Source organism: Aulostomus chinensis, chromosome 5, assembly GCF_037954235.1.
Source record: "Aulostomus chinensis isolate RoL2024-O1b breed Wild chromosome 5, RoL_Achi_v1.0, whole genome shotgun sequence".
NCBI lineage: Eukaryota > Metazoa > Chordata > Actinopteri > Syngnathiformes > Aulostomidae > Aulostomus > Aulostomus chinensis.
The window spans coordinates 19,014,160-19,032,688 of NC_141324.1; the positions used below are offsets into that span (position 1 = coordinate 19,014,160).

The window sequence follows — 18,529 nt, forward strand, 5'->3', positions numbered from 1 at the left end:
AAGTGAGTTACGTGTCTGTGACATCAGATACTTTCCTAATTATTCTCTTGTGATGGCTGTAAGCTCCGCTAGGGGTCGCCGCAGGATAAGTTTATCCACCCCTCATGAGCCAACAGGTGTGTGTGTGTGTGTGTGTGGGGGGGGGGGGGGGCACTTAAATGTTCCTCGGTCTTTGCAGTAATTGGAAAATAATGCATTCAATTAAAACGATTGAAATGTTATATTCTTTTTATATTAATTGATATCTGAATGTCCGTGCGTTGCATTTACAGACTCGTCTAAAACCCCCCACAATTATCAATAAAATTCTAATATTGTGTTTATTTGTGCGTGCTTTCTTTAAAATGTCATGTACATGTAGTCTTTCATCTCAAACGTCTTTCGTTTCCAAAGTGTGACTTCATCACATCTTATTACATTAAAATCTTCTCTTTGTGCATTAAAAATTATGAAAAAAAAACTTTATCTCGAGGGTTAACATAATCAGAGCTGTTTTATTATGCCTGAGAGGAAGGGGGGGGGGGGCTGCGTATACAGAGACCTTTGGCCTATCGCGGTGGATCAACACCTAGACACCTGAGATCTCCGGTGAAGTGCACAGTTTGTTTAATGAACTGGAAAAGCTGGGGCTGAATCGTTCGGAAAACTTTACTTCCGGAGGAGATTTCAACAACGTCCCCACCGCAAAACAGCAGATTATAAAAGTCTGATACCTTCGGTTGAAGCTCGTGGATGTTAAGCCCTGTCGAAAGAGCCTGGCGCGTAAATGGCGCAGCCCATTAGTCGCGTTTCATGGAGATGTCCAGATGACGAGACCTGCACGCTGCGGGCTGCTCTCAGCATCGACGGGGAGCTCTAATGCTGAACATGGCGAGAGGGATGAGGGGAGCTCACCTCTCCGCTCTATTTCTCGGTTGTTTGTTGATACTTTTCAGGAACTCAGACGGACAAGCGACTTTTAATGATTTAACGGGTTTTAGTTTGAGTCCTCCGTACTTCAACCTCGCCGAGGCGGCCAGGATTTCTGCGACAGCAACCTGTGGTCAGGATGAGACCGGGAGACCGAGATTTGATTTATATTGTAAACTTGTTGGCGGACCGACGACTGGACCCCCTACTCAAAATATACAGGTAAGGACGCGACCGCGCTCTGTTCGAATGTACGGAGTCGAGCACAGTGGGGAAGAGAGCCTGTATTTGATATGCAAATGTGATCAGGAATGTTTTTATCGCTCTCTACACCAGAATAAAAAAGCAGTTATACATCTACCATAAATAGTTTTACACCATTGTTTTTGAGTCCCAAGTTATTGTGGTTGTTTTTGTGTGTGTGTGTGTGTGTGTGTTTTTTTTTTTTTTTAAAGGAAATCAACTTTCTATAGCAGCCTGGTCCCTCAGGAGGGATTTTTTTTAGGAGCATTCATCACTCAAAGAATAGCAGTCTTGAGTGTAATGAAACACCCGCGTCTGTTCCTAATCTGAAGACTTGAATGGACCTGTGTGTCTCTGTAACAACAACATTCAGGGTCAGTTTTGTGATTTCTGCAACTCGGAAGAACCAAGCAAAGCTCACCCGGTGACCAACGCCGTCGATGGGACAGAGCGCTGGTGGCAGAGCCCTCCTCTCTCCAGGGGAATGGGTTACAATGAGGTGAACGTCACGCTGGACCTTGGACAGGTAAGATGATCAGACTTCATTCTCCGGGGAGCAGCTGCTTTGAGTCATGAGGGCTCTGTAGTGACAGTTAAATAGAACACCTGGATGTCAGAGAGCCAGGAGAAGGGAAGTGTTTGAGATCACTTATGTTATAACCTGCAATGCTTTTAAAGCAAAGTGCTGATCTTGCGGTTTTCGATGTCCGTTGACAGCTTTGCCAAGAGATGTTGCATGATTATGTTTTAAGTTTGAGCTTCATAGGTCAGCGGTGATCATGTGAATAACGTCCTGCAGTTGGACGCCTGCCAGGGATCAGATTCACACCCCTTTGGCTGGTAAATATGCTTCCATCATGACCGGTGTCCCTGTCAGAAGTTTGGCTCAAGGCCCATAAAATTGCACCTCACGGTCAATTATCCACTGTGAGGAAAGAGAGGAATTCTCTCTCAGGATAGGGGATGAGAAGAATGTTCAATCAGATTGAGGAGAGTGCAGGTGGAGGCCTGGATCTCTTGTGTGTGAAGAGGGTTTGAAGTTCAAAAAGAAAAAGAGAGAGAGCTACAAAAGAGCTCCTCTTCGCACGTGTTGCATTTTTGGCTCAAAGGGTCACACACACGAGTGTTGGCTTTTTGTTTTTTTTTTGTTTTTTTTAGACAGACAGAGCGAAGATCCCTCATGGCTAAATATAGTCTCTGCTTAGGATGGATGCATGCAGGCCTTCAGGGATGTCTGACTTTAATACTTGGTAATGCTCCGTTTATTTGGGAGCGGGGAAAGCAGCATTATTGCATTATGGTGAGCTATAAAGAGCACAGCCAGATCTCCCATTGTGACTACCAGCCCACAACACCCTGCTGTCTGTCAGTCCACCAACACCTCAACCACACACACACACACACACACACACACACACACACACACACACACACACCTGTCACATTCTTTTTCTGGCATTAACCACCAGACCAACACACAAAACTCACCTGCCACTCGTGCACTGAAGTATATACGGCGGTCTTGGTAGAATTTATAAATTATTATTTGACCCTTTTTAATACTGGGAGGAAAGATGAGCTGAAAAATCTGATTTCACAAACTATTAATGAATGAAGACGAAGACAGAACGCTATGGTTTTGGGAGAAGTTTCGACGACATTTAGAATTCATTTCCAACAGCGTGGCGTTTTGTGGCCGCCAGGCCACAGTTGAGCAAAATTTCTAGTCATCCCAGTGACGCATCAATTAGTTCCAAGGCATTTTTGACCCTCTCTGAACTGGATCTGGTCCATCCACCAGGAGCTGGGCATTACAGTATAAAGGAGCAGGCGATTTCCTGTCGCCAACAGGTGGCGCTATGACTGATTTCACCGTAATTTGAATGGATTCCGTCTTAGCTCATTCCACACCCATCCACCAGGCAGACAAACAGACAAAAATATAATTTAGAGCTGTTCTTTTTACCTTTAAAGTGTTAGAAAGGTGTTTTTTTTTGTTTTTGTTTTGTTTTATCCAGCCTTCAGATGTGTCAGTTTGACTGTTCCATGCAAATCTTTGGTAGCTCTGAGGATTTAATTCCAAAAAAAAAAAAAAAAAAAAGGAAATCCAAAGGATAAATGATGTGCTCAGTGAACCATGTGGGCTCGACCCAGCTGAATGGGTTCTGTGGTTTCTTTCAAGACGTGCACAGGTGGCCTCTCTGTTGTTATCTCTACAGTTCCCTCTAGATATATTAGATAACAGCACAGATGATTTTCAAAGGAGCTGTGTGTTTTTTTCATGATTCTTTTAGAAAACATCCATCTAAGCAAAACTTAATCAGTAGATTGAGCCTTATTTTAGGGAAAACCTTTCAGTCTTCCTGCCAGTACCTCTGCCGAGGCTTATAACCTGGTAACTCTAAACCACCATAATTGCAATAATCTCCTCCTGTGCCTCAGTCAGGCCCGGTGGCTGCTGCCTGCGTCTGTGACTTCTTGGCTTTTGACCCGTGACCCATGACAAATTGTACCCTCAGTCAGGAAACGTACCAAATGATTTTCAGTTAGCCTCCGAATGAGGAGGAAAGACGGGCACGTTTACTTCCTCCACCAAGGAGGTCATGTTGTCAGAGGTGTTTGTTTGTCAGGGGGATTATTGGTTTTGAGGCTGATTTTCATGGCGGGGGGGGGGGGGGGGTGGTACTGACCAAAGAAGAATCTATTAATTTTTGGAGCAGATTAGTCTTAGCACCACCTAGTGCTTACAGGAAGTAACAAACATTTGAGTACATCGTGTTGCCTTTGTGTGTGTTCTCTGTTCACCTAGTGGAAAGAGGAAGTGGTATTTGCATATTTGAGGCAGAATCAAATGTGAGGCGTCAACTTCGTCTCGCTCTACCCATCAGCCACTCACTGCTTGCAGCTTTAGTAAAGCTGCGGGTACCGCCAGGGGCTGAAAGTTTGCTTTGCACTCTGCTTTTTAGTTTCTACAGCATCAGTGTGTGAGCACAGCTACGATATCCCCTCATATGTTATGAACTTTGGATTATACAGTACGTTCATTACGTCGTCTAGCTAAAAATACTCAAGTAAATCCTTCTTTGTCTATCTGACTTTTAAGTTTTATCCACATTTGTTCTCACCAAACTACACGCTACTTTTCCAGGAACTTGTTAAAACTATTTACAGGGCACAGTAAGGCAAGCCATTGTTCTGGTAAACATTTACACCATGTATCACACTGACAGTCACTGCTTTTTTTCTGGGGAATGTATTTTTAGGAGCCCTGACCACATGTGCTTATCTGCCTGGGTGAGCCCGGAGTAGACCATGTGAGGCAAACATGCCAGGGCTTACTGTTGTCTGTCTCCCATCTGATGAGACCGGGCTGCTTCTCTTTGGCGGGGTTAGGCTGCTGTTCAGCAAAACATCAGACGTTATTGGTTTGAATGAACTTCTGATGAGTTGATGTTGGAGCTTTGTGTGGTGGTTTTGTGACTTTGGAGAAATACTTGTCGCTTGTCTATGATTTATACTTTTTTTCTTTTTTTGTGTGTGTACTTGTTTAAACTCATTTGTAGGGAACGGTAATAGATGCAAGAGCCCGTTCTTTAAATGCCCTCTAGACGATCTGGTTATTGCAGTGGCTTTGGTTTTGCTGAGAGATTTGCAATCATCAAGAGATGAAGCTTTCAAGAACTCAATTTTAGGGGCATTCCCGTGGAACATAATCCCATCTCTCAGGGGTCCACTTCCCACCAAAGTTGAATGTTTTATTTTCGGCTGTCGCCCCCTTTTGTGTCCGAATCCTTCTAGGCGGTATTGTGTGACATCCATTCTGTGCTCTCAGACTGCCACAAAAGTTGGGTTCTTTGCTGAAAGTGACCTGGCCTTCTCTTTTCATAGAAATTGAGAGGTGGTATAATTTGGTGACGGTGAGAAAGTACTCAAACAGAAAAACACTCACACGCATCCACACAAGCACAGGAAACTCAAAACATTCCACTTTCCCTTTAACATTTCGACTCAATAGACGTTCAGCTACAGACATGCATAATGCTCGAGCATGCATGATCTTGTGAACACAGATTAATTCTGCATGGCTGCACCGCATCCTTGCAAACCATGCAACAGGTGCTTATCAAATGTGGTGAGACTTCTAATTGAGTATTACATGTTTTGAATATGTAATCATGAATGGATTGCCCTTCTCCACATAATCTATTCTGTTGTCTGAAGGATAGAAAAGTGAACCACCATGAGGAGTTTTTAGTGGTCATTCCATTCCTTTTCTTTACTGTTATGCTACACACCTGTGGATAATTTAATTTACCTTTAGTGAGATGATATGAAATAAAAATTCAGTGCAGTCACTTCTTATTTAGAACCATGTTTGCAATTCAAGAATTTCTGCACTTGATGAAGTGCAGAATCAGTATGGGCAGTGTAGGACTGGGAGGCAGTGGAACACGTAAGTCATTACTGTAAGTCATTTTGCTGACTGAGAAGCTTTTCAAGTGTCTGAACTGAGAGACCAGGTACTTTCTCTCACCAGTGTACTTTTGCAACGTGGATTTGGCAGGAGTTGTAGTCATGAGGAGCTGGATTCACTCATCAAAGCCTCAAACATGGGTGGCAGCCCCCACACCCACAAATCTGTGTGTGAGTGGTACAGACGACTGTTTAACCTGCACGGTGGGAATCGGGAGAGTTTAAATATAGACCGATTGTATGATGCCGACTGTACTCAGATGATGTCTGTCTGAATGCTGTATAATTTTAATTGAAGTATCCTCTTGGCATTGCTTCCCTGACCCCTATGACTTCCCACCCAGCCGCTTGGGCCATGTGGGCCCAGCCCTTGATAATATACCAAGCAAAAGGCAGATTTCCAAGCAGTATTAATATTGTATATAGAAGGCATGCAATGAAAGGGGCATGGAACTTATCCAACAAAGCACCTGGACATACACACACAGCTGTGTTAGTGTAGTAGTAACTAGAAATGGGTGGGTGGCCAGGTAGCGCAGTGCATTACCTACCTACACTGGCATCGCTGGTTCAATTCCCCATGTGGCCTTCAGCTTTGTTGGGCATCTATACCGACACAGCTTGGTGTTACTCTAGCACCACCTGTGGTCATTTGGGGTGCCTGTTTGGGGGGAGAGGGAAACTAGCAGACACATCAGCATACTAGCTTGAGAGCTGTGCAAACACAAACATCAGCCGGCTCAAAATCATTGCTGCTGCAAGAGGAAAAATAGGTAAGGGACAAAAACCTACTGCAGAGGTCAAACTTTTATAGGCTGTGGTCAAACTGTAGTGAGTGACCATGCCAAAAATCCTGCCCTGGAGTCTTTTTATCTGGGCATCATAATCGGGGCACATAAACAATCCATTTATAGAAGTAGGATTTGTTCATACAGGGCAGTTGGCTCACTCTGACCCCAGAGACAAGATTGGTTATTATGCATGCCCCTATAGCTCTGGTGACGAAAGAGGTGATGTAAGCACCTGTGTTTAGCCCCTGGGGCGCCAGGCCAACCCAGTGGATATTTACCACTGCCACCGCGTGCTAGTTAGCCGCAGCAGTGTGGCATGAAACTGCATAACAGATGACGGCAGTTCCTCCTAAATCTGGTGCTCTAATGTGGTAAAGCGTTCAGGCTTAAGTAGTATCTTTTCACCTTTTCAAGGTCTTCGTCACTAATTCAGATATGGAAATGCCGTACCAGCCATTACAGGTTCATTGACGCAGGCAGTACCTCAATGGGATGTGTTAAAGAGCAGAGTTTTCCTTGACCCATTTGATAGCGCTGGTTCATGGGCAGTAGCAGAGAGCCTACAGCAAGAGTTGGATATTCCTGCTGCTTTTATCTGAGATCATAGACACGGCCCCATGTACCGCAGTGACGTTTGTCTGCTATTAATACACACTGCAAAACTTTTTGGTGAGAGTTCGTCAGTTCGTGACGAAGATTTAAAGTTTGACAGAGAAACAGCATCATTCATAGAGAACGAAAATCCTGGACCTTCATGATGCTGGATGCTTATTGCATCATAAACTACACTTTTGAATTTTGCATGGCCTAGAAATGATGTCACCATCAAAAAAAAGCAGTGAGAGAATTTTCCTATTGTATATATTTACATACATATGCGTGGAGGGGGTGTGCAATTGTTGAAATTGCAGCACCATAGTATTTAATTTAAATGTTATTTTGACACACACGTCTCTGTGAACAAGTATTGCACCCTACTGCCGTTTGAAAATTGCATTGGGCAATATTGTGATTTCAATTCAATTTTGAGACACTTGACTTCCGTCGTGCAGCAGTAGCTTCTCAGGTCATTCCCAGGGTCTCTGATTCTATGCAAGGTCAAATCAAAACTATCTCTGCACAAACAGCTGCATTGATAAGGTTTCCTTGTGTAACGGAGGTCACATGACTTCAGAGAGATTGTCCCTATCTTTCAGAATTAGATATGTTCTGACTCTGCTTAGTCTGGCGTCTCTGTTACGATCATAGGCTTAATTTATGTCCATGTTTACACAACGTGGAGATTTAGTGATAGGGATAGTTCATGTTAGACACCCCACACTGGGTAAGGTTCTTGAGAACTGGTTCAAATGGGACACATGCACTATAAAGCGTTTTCCCTGGATCAAAAACAAGACAATTCCCTGAAAGATATCAAGCTTCTATGTTATTTCTATTACCGCTTCAACAAATTTGCTCAACAGTTAGATTTTATTGATCCAAATACTACAGCACTGAATGCAGAAAAGCTCTTGGATGACACTCCAGTAGCAGCAGAACCTCAGGCTTTTACAGTGAGAAGAGTGCTAAACAAGTAGAAGCTTGTATGTTTTTCCTGTTACAACTACGGTTCCCCTGTGACTCTTAGCCAACTGCTCTTTGTTAGTGTATCATTAATTCTGCCATGGAGACATGGAGAAAAATACACCAGACTCCCCGACTCCCCGTCCACTGCCCACCTGTTGCACATAGACAAACAGTTGTACACTGCATTGTTACAAACTGGCGGGCAACTGCTGCACCCCTCAGGGTTGCAGAGCATTCTGTCGGCCAGGGCTGATGCACTCCAACAGAAGGTGATGCCTCTTCTCGTTTGAGTCGCATTCCTGTGATCTAACATCAGACTCACCCAGGATTGTGATCTCATTGTGGTCTTCTCTGGTACCCTTTGGTTGGAATTTATATTAGGATATTCAATAGCTTCTTCTTGACTGTTGAATTGGCCATAGTAGATGCGTATTAGATACGGTCAATGAGATTAGATCCAGGTTATTAGAAAGTTTAACCACATAGTTCATTACAGAAACTTCAGTGAGAAAATCCTACGAGTTCATTTTACAGTACAGTCCACTTGATCAACACAAAGAGATTATGATTGAAGAGATCCACGTGGCAGGCTCAGCAAGGAGAACCACTGGCAAAAGGGTCACGCAATCACTCGTTTTAAGAGTATTTTACGAGAGTGGAACACTGCTTCCCTGCTTCTAGATTACCTGAGATGAAATCATGTGTGAAGACCAAAAAAAATTCCTGTCAGTAGCAGGCGGAGCAGTCCACAATTAAGGGGGCACATTAATCGTGCTTGAGCTGTCTCACACACACACACACACACACACACACACACACACACACACACACACACACACACACACACACACACACACACACACACACGGGCATGTGGATCAACGATCTAGAGGTGATAAGGTTAACAAACGTAGGAATGATGAGAGTATTCGTCAAAATGCATTTACGCATTGCTACAAGTGCACTGATAAAGAGAAGATGTCCAAACGTTGGGGTTAAACTACTGTTTGGTCATGAGGGAGTTGTTGCAGGGTTAAAGGACGTTTGGATGCTTTATACCTTGTATATGTGACACTGTTATAGGGGTCAGGAATTTGAGATGCATGTCCAAGGTGGAGAGGGTACATGTCAAACAGTCCAAAGCTGTCAAAGCTCAACCCCTGACCTTTTTTTAACATGGGCCCACAGCCTCCTGCACTAAACCTCCTGGCATGACGCTCCTGTCTAAGCTCGAGGCTGCAGATGTAGGGAGGGGCAGAGGGTGGCTCTTCTCAAGTGTTTTGCCACAAGCTCGTCAATCAGTTTCATGTCTTTACACAATTGGAATCCTCCGCTGGTTCGCTTAGCATGCCATCAGAATATGTCATGCTCCCTCCAAACAATACGTAGGCGCTGGATATAGTTCAAGAGTGTGTTTAGACTGGCAGGGTACAGTTGGAAACACAGGCACAGAATTAAACAAAGCCATGCCAGGACAGGCCCCCTGTCTTCCTGACAGTTTCTGACGGGATTTGTTCCTAGAAGAGTCTTCACACCGTTACTCAGTTACTGGCATCAGTCTGTGTGATACCAGAGTTAAAAGCATCACCACAGGCTATATGTTTGATTGAAAGTGAATGCATACGGTCTGTGCTGCTCTCTAGGTAACACACTTAACCTCATGAACGCTAAATCCTACAACTCGTGTCTCTCCACCAGCCTGCACTGAACATCAGTAGGGTTTGAGTAATGACTGAAATATCCATTAAGCTTTGACCGCTGGCAGCAAGTGCTTTTATCTGACTAACAGGTCTGCTTATGCACCAGACTCAGAACAGAAACAACAAAGGACAAAAGACTGATGGAGACCAGCTTGTAGTTACCGTCGCCATCATTTCTGTGACGGTTAGCTGTCAGTTCCTGAAAGAAGTGGCACACTCTGCTTTGGGGGCATTAGGCGGGAATGGGAATGTGACGCTATGTTTGGAATTTGAGATGGGTCTGCATGCCAGCTGGCACGTCTCTGGCCACCCCTTATTACCCCTCCTCTGTGTCACCCCCCTGCCTCCTTTCTCCAAGCCTTCCTTACATCACTGCTCATTAATAAAATTACTCCCAATCCTCAGCAGAAGCAGCATATTGATAGTAGGCAACTCCACTGCAAAGCTTTGCTTCTGATTTTAGCTTAGTGACGATCTAAGTCTTGTTTGTCTGTGCTGCTCTGGGTATTCTTTGCTTTTGGGGGGGGGCTTTGTCCATCCGGTTGCATGTAGGTGGAAATGTGCCTGATTAATTTGAAGTCACACCCATAGGGAGGTCAGTTCATGGAGGCTATTTGATAAACTTAAGACTAAACTACAATGATGATGAAAGGCCACATAGATAAATAGACTCTTGCTAATTTGAGATTTGCTGATTTTTGTTGTTGGTCTTTATTGATTGTTGACAGTAGCGTTGGGTAATGTTGCTCTACCCTATGCTTCTGATAGTTGCCGGTGTCAGGTGTTGTTGTTTTTTTACAGTTTACTTTCACAATTGCTAGTGAGAAATAAGTCAAATTAAGACCTCCTCTCAACAATGGAATTTCATTTGTAAAAAAACGTGGCCAAACTCTCCATTTCATGGAGTGTTTCTGGTAGCTGCAGCTGCTGTGAGGGATTTGGTTTTCCGGTGCACTCCAACTTTTTTTGTGTTTTACCAGGTGTTTCCTCTGTTTAGTTGTGTTGCCATTGTCAACTTTGCATTCCATATCATTATTATTATTATTGTTATTGCAGACGGCTCGGCTTGCATCTTTTCAAGCGTGTAACCACACTAAGACTGCTTTAGGCTCGCTGCTGCCCAGACTGTGTGATGAGCTTACACACGTTACAAGGATGTCACATGGTCTCTCTCTCTCTCTCTTTCTCTCTCTCTCTCTCTCTCTCTCTCTCTTTTACTCTACCACACAGAGATGCTCTCAAGTATTGAAATTTGGTACCAAAGCAACCCTGGTGGTTGATGGTTTTCAGAGAGTAAAACCTAGCTGACCTCTAACCTTTCTCAGAATCCATCAATTCAAGAGCTACTTGAACTTGAGACCATTACTTCAAGGTGGTTTGTTTGTGTGTGTGTGGGGGGGGGGGGGGGGGGGCTCAGGCAATTCTTGCTACACTCCATGAATCTGTGGAGTCTTCACTGTGGTTTACTTTGCTTTGATATGTTGGCATAGCTCTCTGTCTCATGCAAGGAGAGACCGAAACCTGAATGTTCCAAATGCCTGCCGGGGGTTTTTCATCAAGGGTCTGAGGGATGCTAGACGAGTGCAGGCCTGCCCTCATCCTCCTGAAAGAGAGACACTCTATAGAAATGTCTTGTTTTAAGTAGCACACAATATTCCGGGTTCAGTTCTCTTGTCAGTCACATCAATCCTGAGGGTGGGTCCTTTTTAGTTAGTAAAGAAAATATGGCTGCAGTACCCTGTGACTGAGGCATCTCTGCCAGTGCCGATGTAACCCGTCTTTCAGCCTCGTAGAAACAAGATAAAGTCGCGGTGGTCAGGTGCAGGGGAGGGTTTATACTGTCACTTGGTGTCGCAGGGTTACTGCACCAGGCCCATATCAGACCATAACAATGAGAGCTTTGATTACCTTACCATTGTTCAATCAAGGCTTAGTCAACTGCTTTTAGGGTTTGTTGATGTTGAAGAGCTGCAAAGAAAATGGCTCTGAGAGTCCTGAGCTGAACAGAAAGCTCAGTGTTGGCAGATCATTGACATAATGGCCTGCCCTTGAATGGTTCTGATGGGAGATTGAGATACAGAGTTCAGAGAACACGCATGAATCATGTGGGTTTAGTTAATGCCTTTCACTTACCTGGCTGCACCTGCACTGCTTTTATTGACTCTCTGCTGACAAATGTTGGTGTACTGTTAACACTTTGATGTGTTCCTCGTAGAAACTCTTAACGTTAAGCTGCAAGAATAAAGACAAGCTCAAGAGAGGAAGAGCTGGTATTGATTCGATGCAATGCCTAAATCCTCATAAAAGTTGTTAATTCTGGGGTGATTAGTTGCAGAGATGCAACTGAGCAGATGCTGTGTTCAGAGTATCACTTAAAGGAAATGAGTATTGTCAGAGTGGTTAGCTGAGACTACTTGTTAGTGACAGGAAACTCCAGTACTTTGCCAAAATCCACTCTGAGTTGTGGTGGTTGTTTTTGTTGTGGTTGTATTTTTTCTTTCACCATCTCTCCGTCTTTTGTGTCTCAGCTCTTCCACGTTGCTTACGTCATCGTAAAGTTTGCTAACTCACCTCGTCCTGACCTGTGGGTGCTGGAGCGTTCCGTGGACAATGGGAGAACCTACACTCCCTGGCAGTATTTCGCACGTAAGTTTTTGTTTCCACCTCATGTAACCGCCAATGCATCAACCACCGCTGGCTGTTCGTGCGTGCCCTGTAACTGGAGATCTGAAGTTTTAGTAAACGGCACAACCAGAGATGGAGAATAATTGACGAAACTCTGACAACTTGAACTCACATTACCTACCAGCTGTTTGCACCACCTTCAGGAATTTTCTCAGACTTTGTGAAGTAGCAACATGTCCAAAACTAGCTGACACCAAACAACAACTACAGCTTGTCCAGTCCACCTCGGGACCACCCTCTAATTTTCACCGGTAGACGACTGTAGACCACAACAATAGGATGACCTGCTGTGTTTCTGGGTCTTCTTCTTCTCTTGTTACAGCCATTGTAACCTTGCCTGTACTGCCATCTTCTGATGGAAGTATGCACCGTGTATATTTGAGTCTCTTCAAACCACTTGATGGATGTGAATGTCATTCACGTTTCTTCTTTTGCGGCATTTCTATAATTTGCTTGATATTTTGTTGAAACGCAGCTATCGATATTTAAAAGAAATACAAAATATAACAATGTGGGTTGTGATATTAAAAGCCTGCTATTTTTTGTTTTTGCTTTGGCAGATTCAAAGCATGAGTGCATTGAAAAGTTTGGAAAGCAACCCAATGCTCGAGTGGTAAGGGACGATGACCAACTCTGCGCCACAGAGTACTCACGGATCCTCCCTTTGGAGAATGGAGAGGTAAAATATCATATTGAATAGACAGGAAATTGAAAATAAAATCAGTGTTTTCCAAGCTGTTAGAGAGAAATCTGTGTAAAATGAATGCTTTGTTGTCCAGATTGTGGTGTCTGTGGTCAACGGTCGGCCAGGATCCAAAAACTTCACATACTCGCCGGTGCTGCGAGACTTTACAAAGGCTACCAACATCCGCCTGCGTTTCCTGCGCACCAACACACTGCTGGGTCACCTCATCTCCAAGGCCCAGAGAGACCCCACTGTCACACGCAGGGTGAGGCATAAACTGCACAACCTCACACCAAGGTGCCATGCTGGCAGACTCTCATCTGCTGTTTGGGCGAACAAAATTTACAGCTGTGCACCAGCTTCCATTTTGCTGACATAAACATGCTCCATTCTCACACATTTATCCTTGTCAAGGCATCACGCCAGATCAGTGTGTCCAGTCATCGTGATAATTACTTTGGTAGTGAGAGCCGAGGCTAGTTTGGAAAAACACAGGAGTAGCAGTGGAATGTTACAGCTGGGCAGTATAAGTTAAAATACAATTTCTGCATTGTTAAATATATTTTTTATCTTTCTACCATCTTCTTATGTGTCTTGCCCCAGCTTGGTTAGTTTTCTCTCTCTCTCCTGCCTTGTTTTTTTTTACGGGGAGGTTGATGCAGTAGCTGGTCTTAATGCCACGCTTTGAGTTTGCAGCAAAGCTCACAGACGATTGCACATGGTTGACGATGTCTGTGGTGATGGTGCTACAGATCGTCAGCCTGGTGAGGGGTAGAATGGCAACATGAATTTCTGATGGTTCCTTTTCTCCCACTGGATCTCTAAAGTGTTTGAAGGTTTAGAGAAACTCTGCCTCTGTCTGTTCTTGCAGCAGGAGGTGAATACTTGCCACCATCTTGCGTCGTTCTTCTGCTGTTGAACGTCCGATCTTTGCCTGTGACAAGCTCAATGATCGCGTGGGAGAACTGCTGCTTGAGTGAAGCTAAATTGTAGTTAAGATTCCAGGAAGTGAGCTGGACTCCAAAAACACCAAATACTTCCTGTCCACCCAAACAACATTCTTATTTGATTGAGGCAGCATTGCCTTAGATACTCCTGGATTTCCTCATCTGTCAACCCTGAAATGTCCAGAAACACTGGAAGTGCAATTTTAGAATCACCAGGATAAGATTGTCCTGCTGCATTTGTGACAGTACATGTTGCTTTTTGATGCTTCTGTGGGAGAAAAAAAAGTCCAGATTCATGAAAAACATTGGTGCCAATGCTGCCGTGACCTAGCTCATAAAGTCATAACACCCTGGGGTGTGGACTCATATGACCGGCATTTCAAATCCCGGATGAGCCCCCTTTTATTTTGACCTGGCTCATAACAGGAAGAGACAAATAATTAAACACGAAAATGTATTTCAACCAAATAAATCTGTCTTATAATTAAAGTGTGAGGTTAGTGATGGGTGTATAAAAGAAAGTAAACAATTTAATCAGATCAAGTGCCTGAAGGGAGAAGCATTGAACCAACTGGAGGGTTGAGACACAAGTCTGTACACACAGAACACACCGGCACACGGTAGTGAGGCTTAAAGTGTGTTGTTTTGTTTTGTTTTTTGCAGTTTTTCTCTGAGAAATGGTTAAGCATACCAAGCTCGGCTATTTTTCTTTAACTTGCAGATGATAAATCTGTGGCTGATGACAGCTGCTGATTCTTATCTGAATAATTTTCATAATACACTGATTCACCCCATCAAGCCAGCCTAAGCTCAGGGGTCATAGTTTATGTTTGGACTTGTCAACATGTGTTACTCACATTCTGCTGCTAGGCAAAGCCCCAGAATGTATACTAAATGTATGTGATGTTGCTGATAACTGCTTGTACTTCTTTTTTGTTGTTGTTGTTGTTGACAGTATTACTACAGTATCAAAGACATCAGTATCGGCGGACGCTGTGTGTGTCATGGCCATGCGCAGGTGTGCGGTGGCAGCGGCGACCAGGAAAACCCAAACAGGTTAGTAACTGAAACATTTTTCAGCTGTGAAACAGTTTTCTTTTGAGCTTGTTAAAAGTTAACTTTGAAGAGTGACAGCCAGGAAATCCATTTCATGCGTTTATTCATTTACAAGGTTGAATAGAAGCTTTGTTTCTCTGTGTTTTGTGGGCGTGGTTGTGCTGAAAAAAAAGAGAAGAAGAGGGAAAGAACACAAAGATGCTCAGACTGAAGAAAATTAAGTGCATTGTCTCGTAGGAGGGACCATGACTTCATATGGTTGTCTGTTGTCAAAAGCAAGATGATATGATAGACTGTAAATGGATGGTAAAACTATATGTTGTGATAAAATTGTGTTGCAGTGACTTTCTCTGTTCGAAACAGAAAAACAACAGAGCAACAAAGAGCTCATGGTTGTATTTTCTAGTGAATTGTCCTGTCACCAGAGCTCAGAGTGGTTTTTAACTGTCTGTCTGTCTGTCTGGCCATGTCATATGTGTGTCAATAGTTCTGCTCAACCTGCAGCACAAACTTAGACATTTTAATAGAGATTGTGTTACTTTAAATGCCTGAAGAACCCTGTCATCGCTCTACGAGGAAAGAAAAGTAGACCAGCACTGAAAAAAATAGAGATGCGTCACACCGTGATTGGGTGTGGTTATTGGTTGCGGTACACTGTGGTAACTGGTTACAATGATTTCTGACTGGAGCGACCGTCTACGCTCATGTTACATGTGTTGAAGGCTTGAGGAATGCTCCAACAGGCTTAAATCTGCTGTGCTAGATATTTCACTGTCACAGTAAATCATATGGCTCATGGCGATAATCTGTCATTTTCCCAGTTCCCACAAATTAGACACACACACACACACACACACACACACACACACACAAAAAGACTAAAAATCACAAATTTTGTCCCAACTTTTAGGACAATATTTTTGACAACAAAAATCACAACTGGAATCTTGAGAGAACGTAAAAGTTTTTAGTTGTTGATATAAAAATCCTGAGAGAATTATCCCAGTTGTTATGGTTTTAGGGTTCATGACATTGTGTTGTGGTTTGCTCTCAACACTTCCATTCGGTTGGTGTCCAGGCGCTTACTGGAAGCTGCTGCTGCTGCTTAAGACGCTCTGATACTTGATTTGTCTGACTTAGCGGAAATAAAAAAAAAGAGCAAAAGGAGAGCTGAAAAAAGCGAAACAACAATCCTCCCTTACTAAATCCAGGTGTTTCATCTTCTGTCTTCAGACTGCAGTGTGAGTGCCAACACAATACCTGTGGTGAGTCATGTGACCGCTGCTGCCCCGGATTTAACCAGAAGCCGTGGCGTGCTGCAACTGTTGACAACCCAAACTATTGTCAGCGTAAGTGTGCAACGCTCCATTTGATGGAGAAGCTGAACCGCACTGATACTTTGGCTCCTTGAGTGAAGACCCCTAGGGAGGACTAAAGTGTCCACTTGATGCCCTGATATGGTGTTGTAGCCTGCTTCACTTAGGAGACGTTCCTCATATGGTAGAGTGATGAAGAGTGTAGTGCAAAACTAGCTTCAGGATAACTGCTTTCTGTCTGCTTTCCAGAAAGCCCCCCCCCCCCCCCCCGCCCCAATCGTGCCAGTTTATCAGTGAGCCGTCCAGTCAGCTAGAGGATCCTGCTGGAATCTAATTGCTATGGATTGTTGGCAAAATTTCCTTGCTGTGAAATATGATCTTCCAGCAGCCACAAAACAGACAAAGAAATAGGAAGACTTGTAATCCAATCAGTTCACTCATGCAGCATAAACCCAAACCATTCATAAACATTAATGAGACACAGGAAGAGGACATGCTGTCGTATTTGTTTTTAGACTTTCTCTTAATACCAGTCTTATCGCTCCAACTTTGAGATACTGAGAAGTTTATTGTGCTTAAATGCAGACTAGAGAGTCATGCATAATTTGCTGAGGCATATAGAATAATTTTGTGTGTTTGTACGTGTATGCCTGTGTGTGTGTGTGTGTGTGTGTGTGTGTGTGTGTGTGTGTGTGTGTGTGTGTGTGCATGTGCGTGTTTGTGTATGTCGGGGGTTTCCTTCTCCTCAGCCTGCCAGTGTTTCTCCCATGCCTTTGACTGTTATTACGATCCAGAGGTGGAAGCGAGGGGAGCAAGTTTGGACACCTTCGGCAGGTACAACGGAGGAGGAGTGTGCCTCAACTGCCAGGTATGAAGTGAATATCAAGTCCAAACTGATTCCTGTGTGTGCACATGTGCGGTTGTACAAAACACCAAGAGAAATTCCATGTTATCTGTCTGTATTTTCTCTGCAGAGCATTTCATATTGCATCATTTATTTCAGAACTTGTAAAAACAGGATTGAGAGTCTTCACCTACCACCCACCACCAGGAATTCATTCTCTACATTTCTATTATATATAAAGACAGAAAGGGTATCAACGCATTCATGGATGTGTAGTGAGAAACTACAGGGCTTTTCTGCTTGTCTGTTTTTTTCAGCATAACACTGCTGGATCGAACTGTGAAAAATGTGTAGATGACTTCTACAGACCTCACGGGGTCCCACCTGAATCTCCCACCGGATGCATACGTGAGTCGTGTCTTCGGTGCTTGTTCCTTCAGATACCAGCATTTCAAAATTTGACCCCCTTTTCTTTTGCGTTCATGTCCAGAGGAAGCCGATGCATTTTAAAGCACAGATTATGGCATATGAATTCACCAGAATGCAGGAAAATGACACTTTCTGACACTCAAAATCTCATTTGTGAAGTTCTCCCTTGATTTGTGTCCCCTGGGAATGGCAACCCTGGCAAAGTGTCTTCTCCTACTTCTGGCGTATGTGTTTAAACCTGCAGCAGCTCTGCTGGGGCGAACCCGGCCAACCTGTCATCGTCAAGATCGATCAAACTGCATTTTCCATTCAGTTGCTGGTATTTAGGGCAACTGGTGACTGCGGTTTGTTTTGATTCCTCCACACTCGCACAAGCACTATCTGCCAGACACCACTGCTCCATGCTGATATTTGCGAAAGTGATGACGAGTGATGGCAGACATACTTTTTTGAGGTCTCCAAAAATATGGAACACTCATAATACTAGAGTACAAGTTAGACAACAAGAAGCAGGTGGCACAAGGATGAAGGTATCTGGGGAACAATGGGAACTGATGGACGTGTGTGTGTGTGTGTGTGTGGGGGGGGGGGGCAGGACTTACAGTGTCTACCAGTGTGTTGGAGCTTAGCAACATCTAGATGCTTCTAGGTGTTGCATTTGTAAATGTTGAAAATTTGTGGATAAAGATAGTTTGCAGATTAGACATTATCTGGCAGCGGCTCAGTGGTGCAGTGGTCAGCACTGTCGCCTCACAGCAAGAAGGTTCCAGGTTTGAGCCCCGGCTCCATCACAGGATCTTTCTGTGTGAGTCTCCATGTTCTCCCTGTTCCTGTGTGGGTTCTCTCTGGTACTCCAGCTTCCTCCCACAGTCCAAAAACATCAAG

The 18,529-nt window shown here is 43.9% G+C and overlaps 1 protein-coding gene across 4 annotated transcripts in view; it reads left to right on the top strand.

Annotated features, from left to right (window-relative positions):
- The first annotated feature begins 690 nt into the window (after window positions 1-690).
- LOC147261611 (laminin subunit alpha-3-like) overlaps window positions 691-18,529 on the top strand; it is a 55,559-nt gene continuing 37,720 nt past the window's right edge. For 3 of the 4 annotated variants that reach the window (XM_086203715.1, XM_086203716.1, XM_086203717.1), the window contains exons 1-9: window positions 691-1,131; window positions 1,526-1,678; window positions 12,211-12,328; window positions 12,928-13,046; window positions 13,147-13,317; window positions 14,955-15,055; window positions 16,289-16,404; window positions 17,121-17,239; window positions 17,533-17,623. In XM_086203715.1, the coding sequence (XP_086059841.1) occupies window positions 859-1,131; window positions 1,526-1,678; window positions 12,211-12,328; window positions 12,928-13,046; window positions 13,147-13,317; window positions 14,955-15,055; window positions 16,289-16,404; window positions 17,121-17,239; window positions 17,533-17,623 (1,261 nt within the window). In that variant the 5' untranslated portion in view covers window positions 691-858. The remainder of the gene's footprint in view (window positions 1,132-1,525; window positions 1,679-12,210; window positions 12,329-12,927; window positions 13,047-13,146; window positions 13,318-14,954; window positions 15,056-16,288; window positions 16,405-17,120; window positions 17,240-17,532; window positions 17,624-18,529) is intronic. The other variant, XM_086203718.1, reaches the window with a different exon arrangement.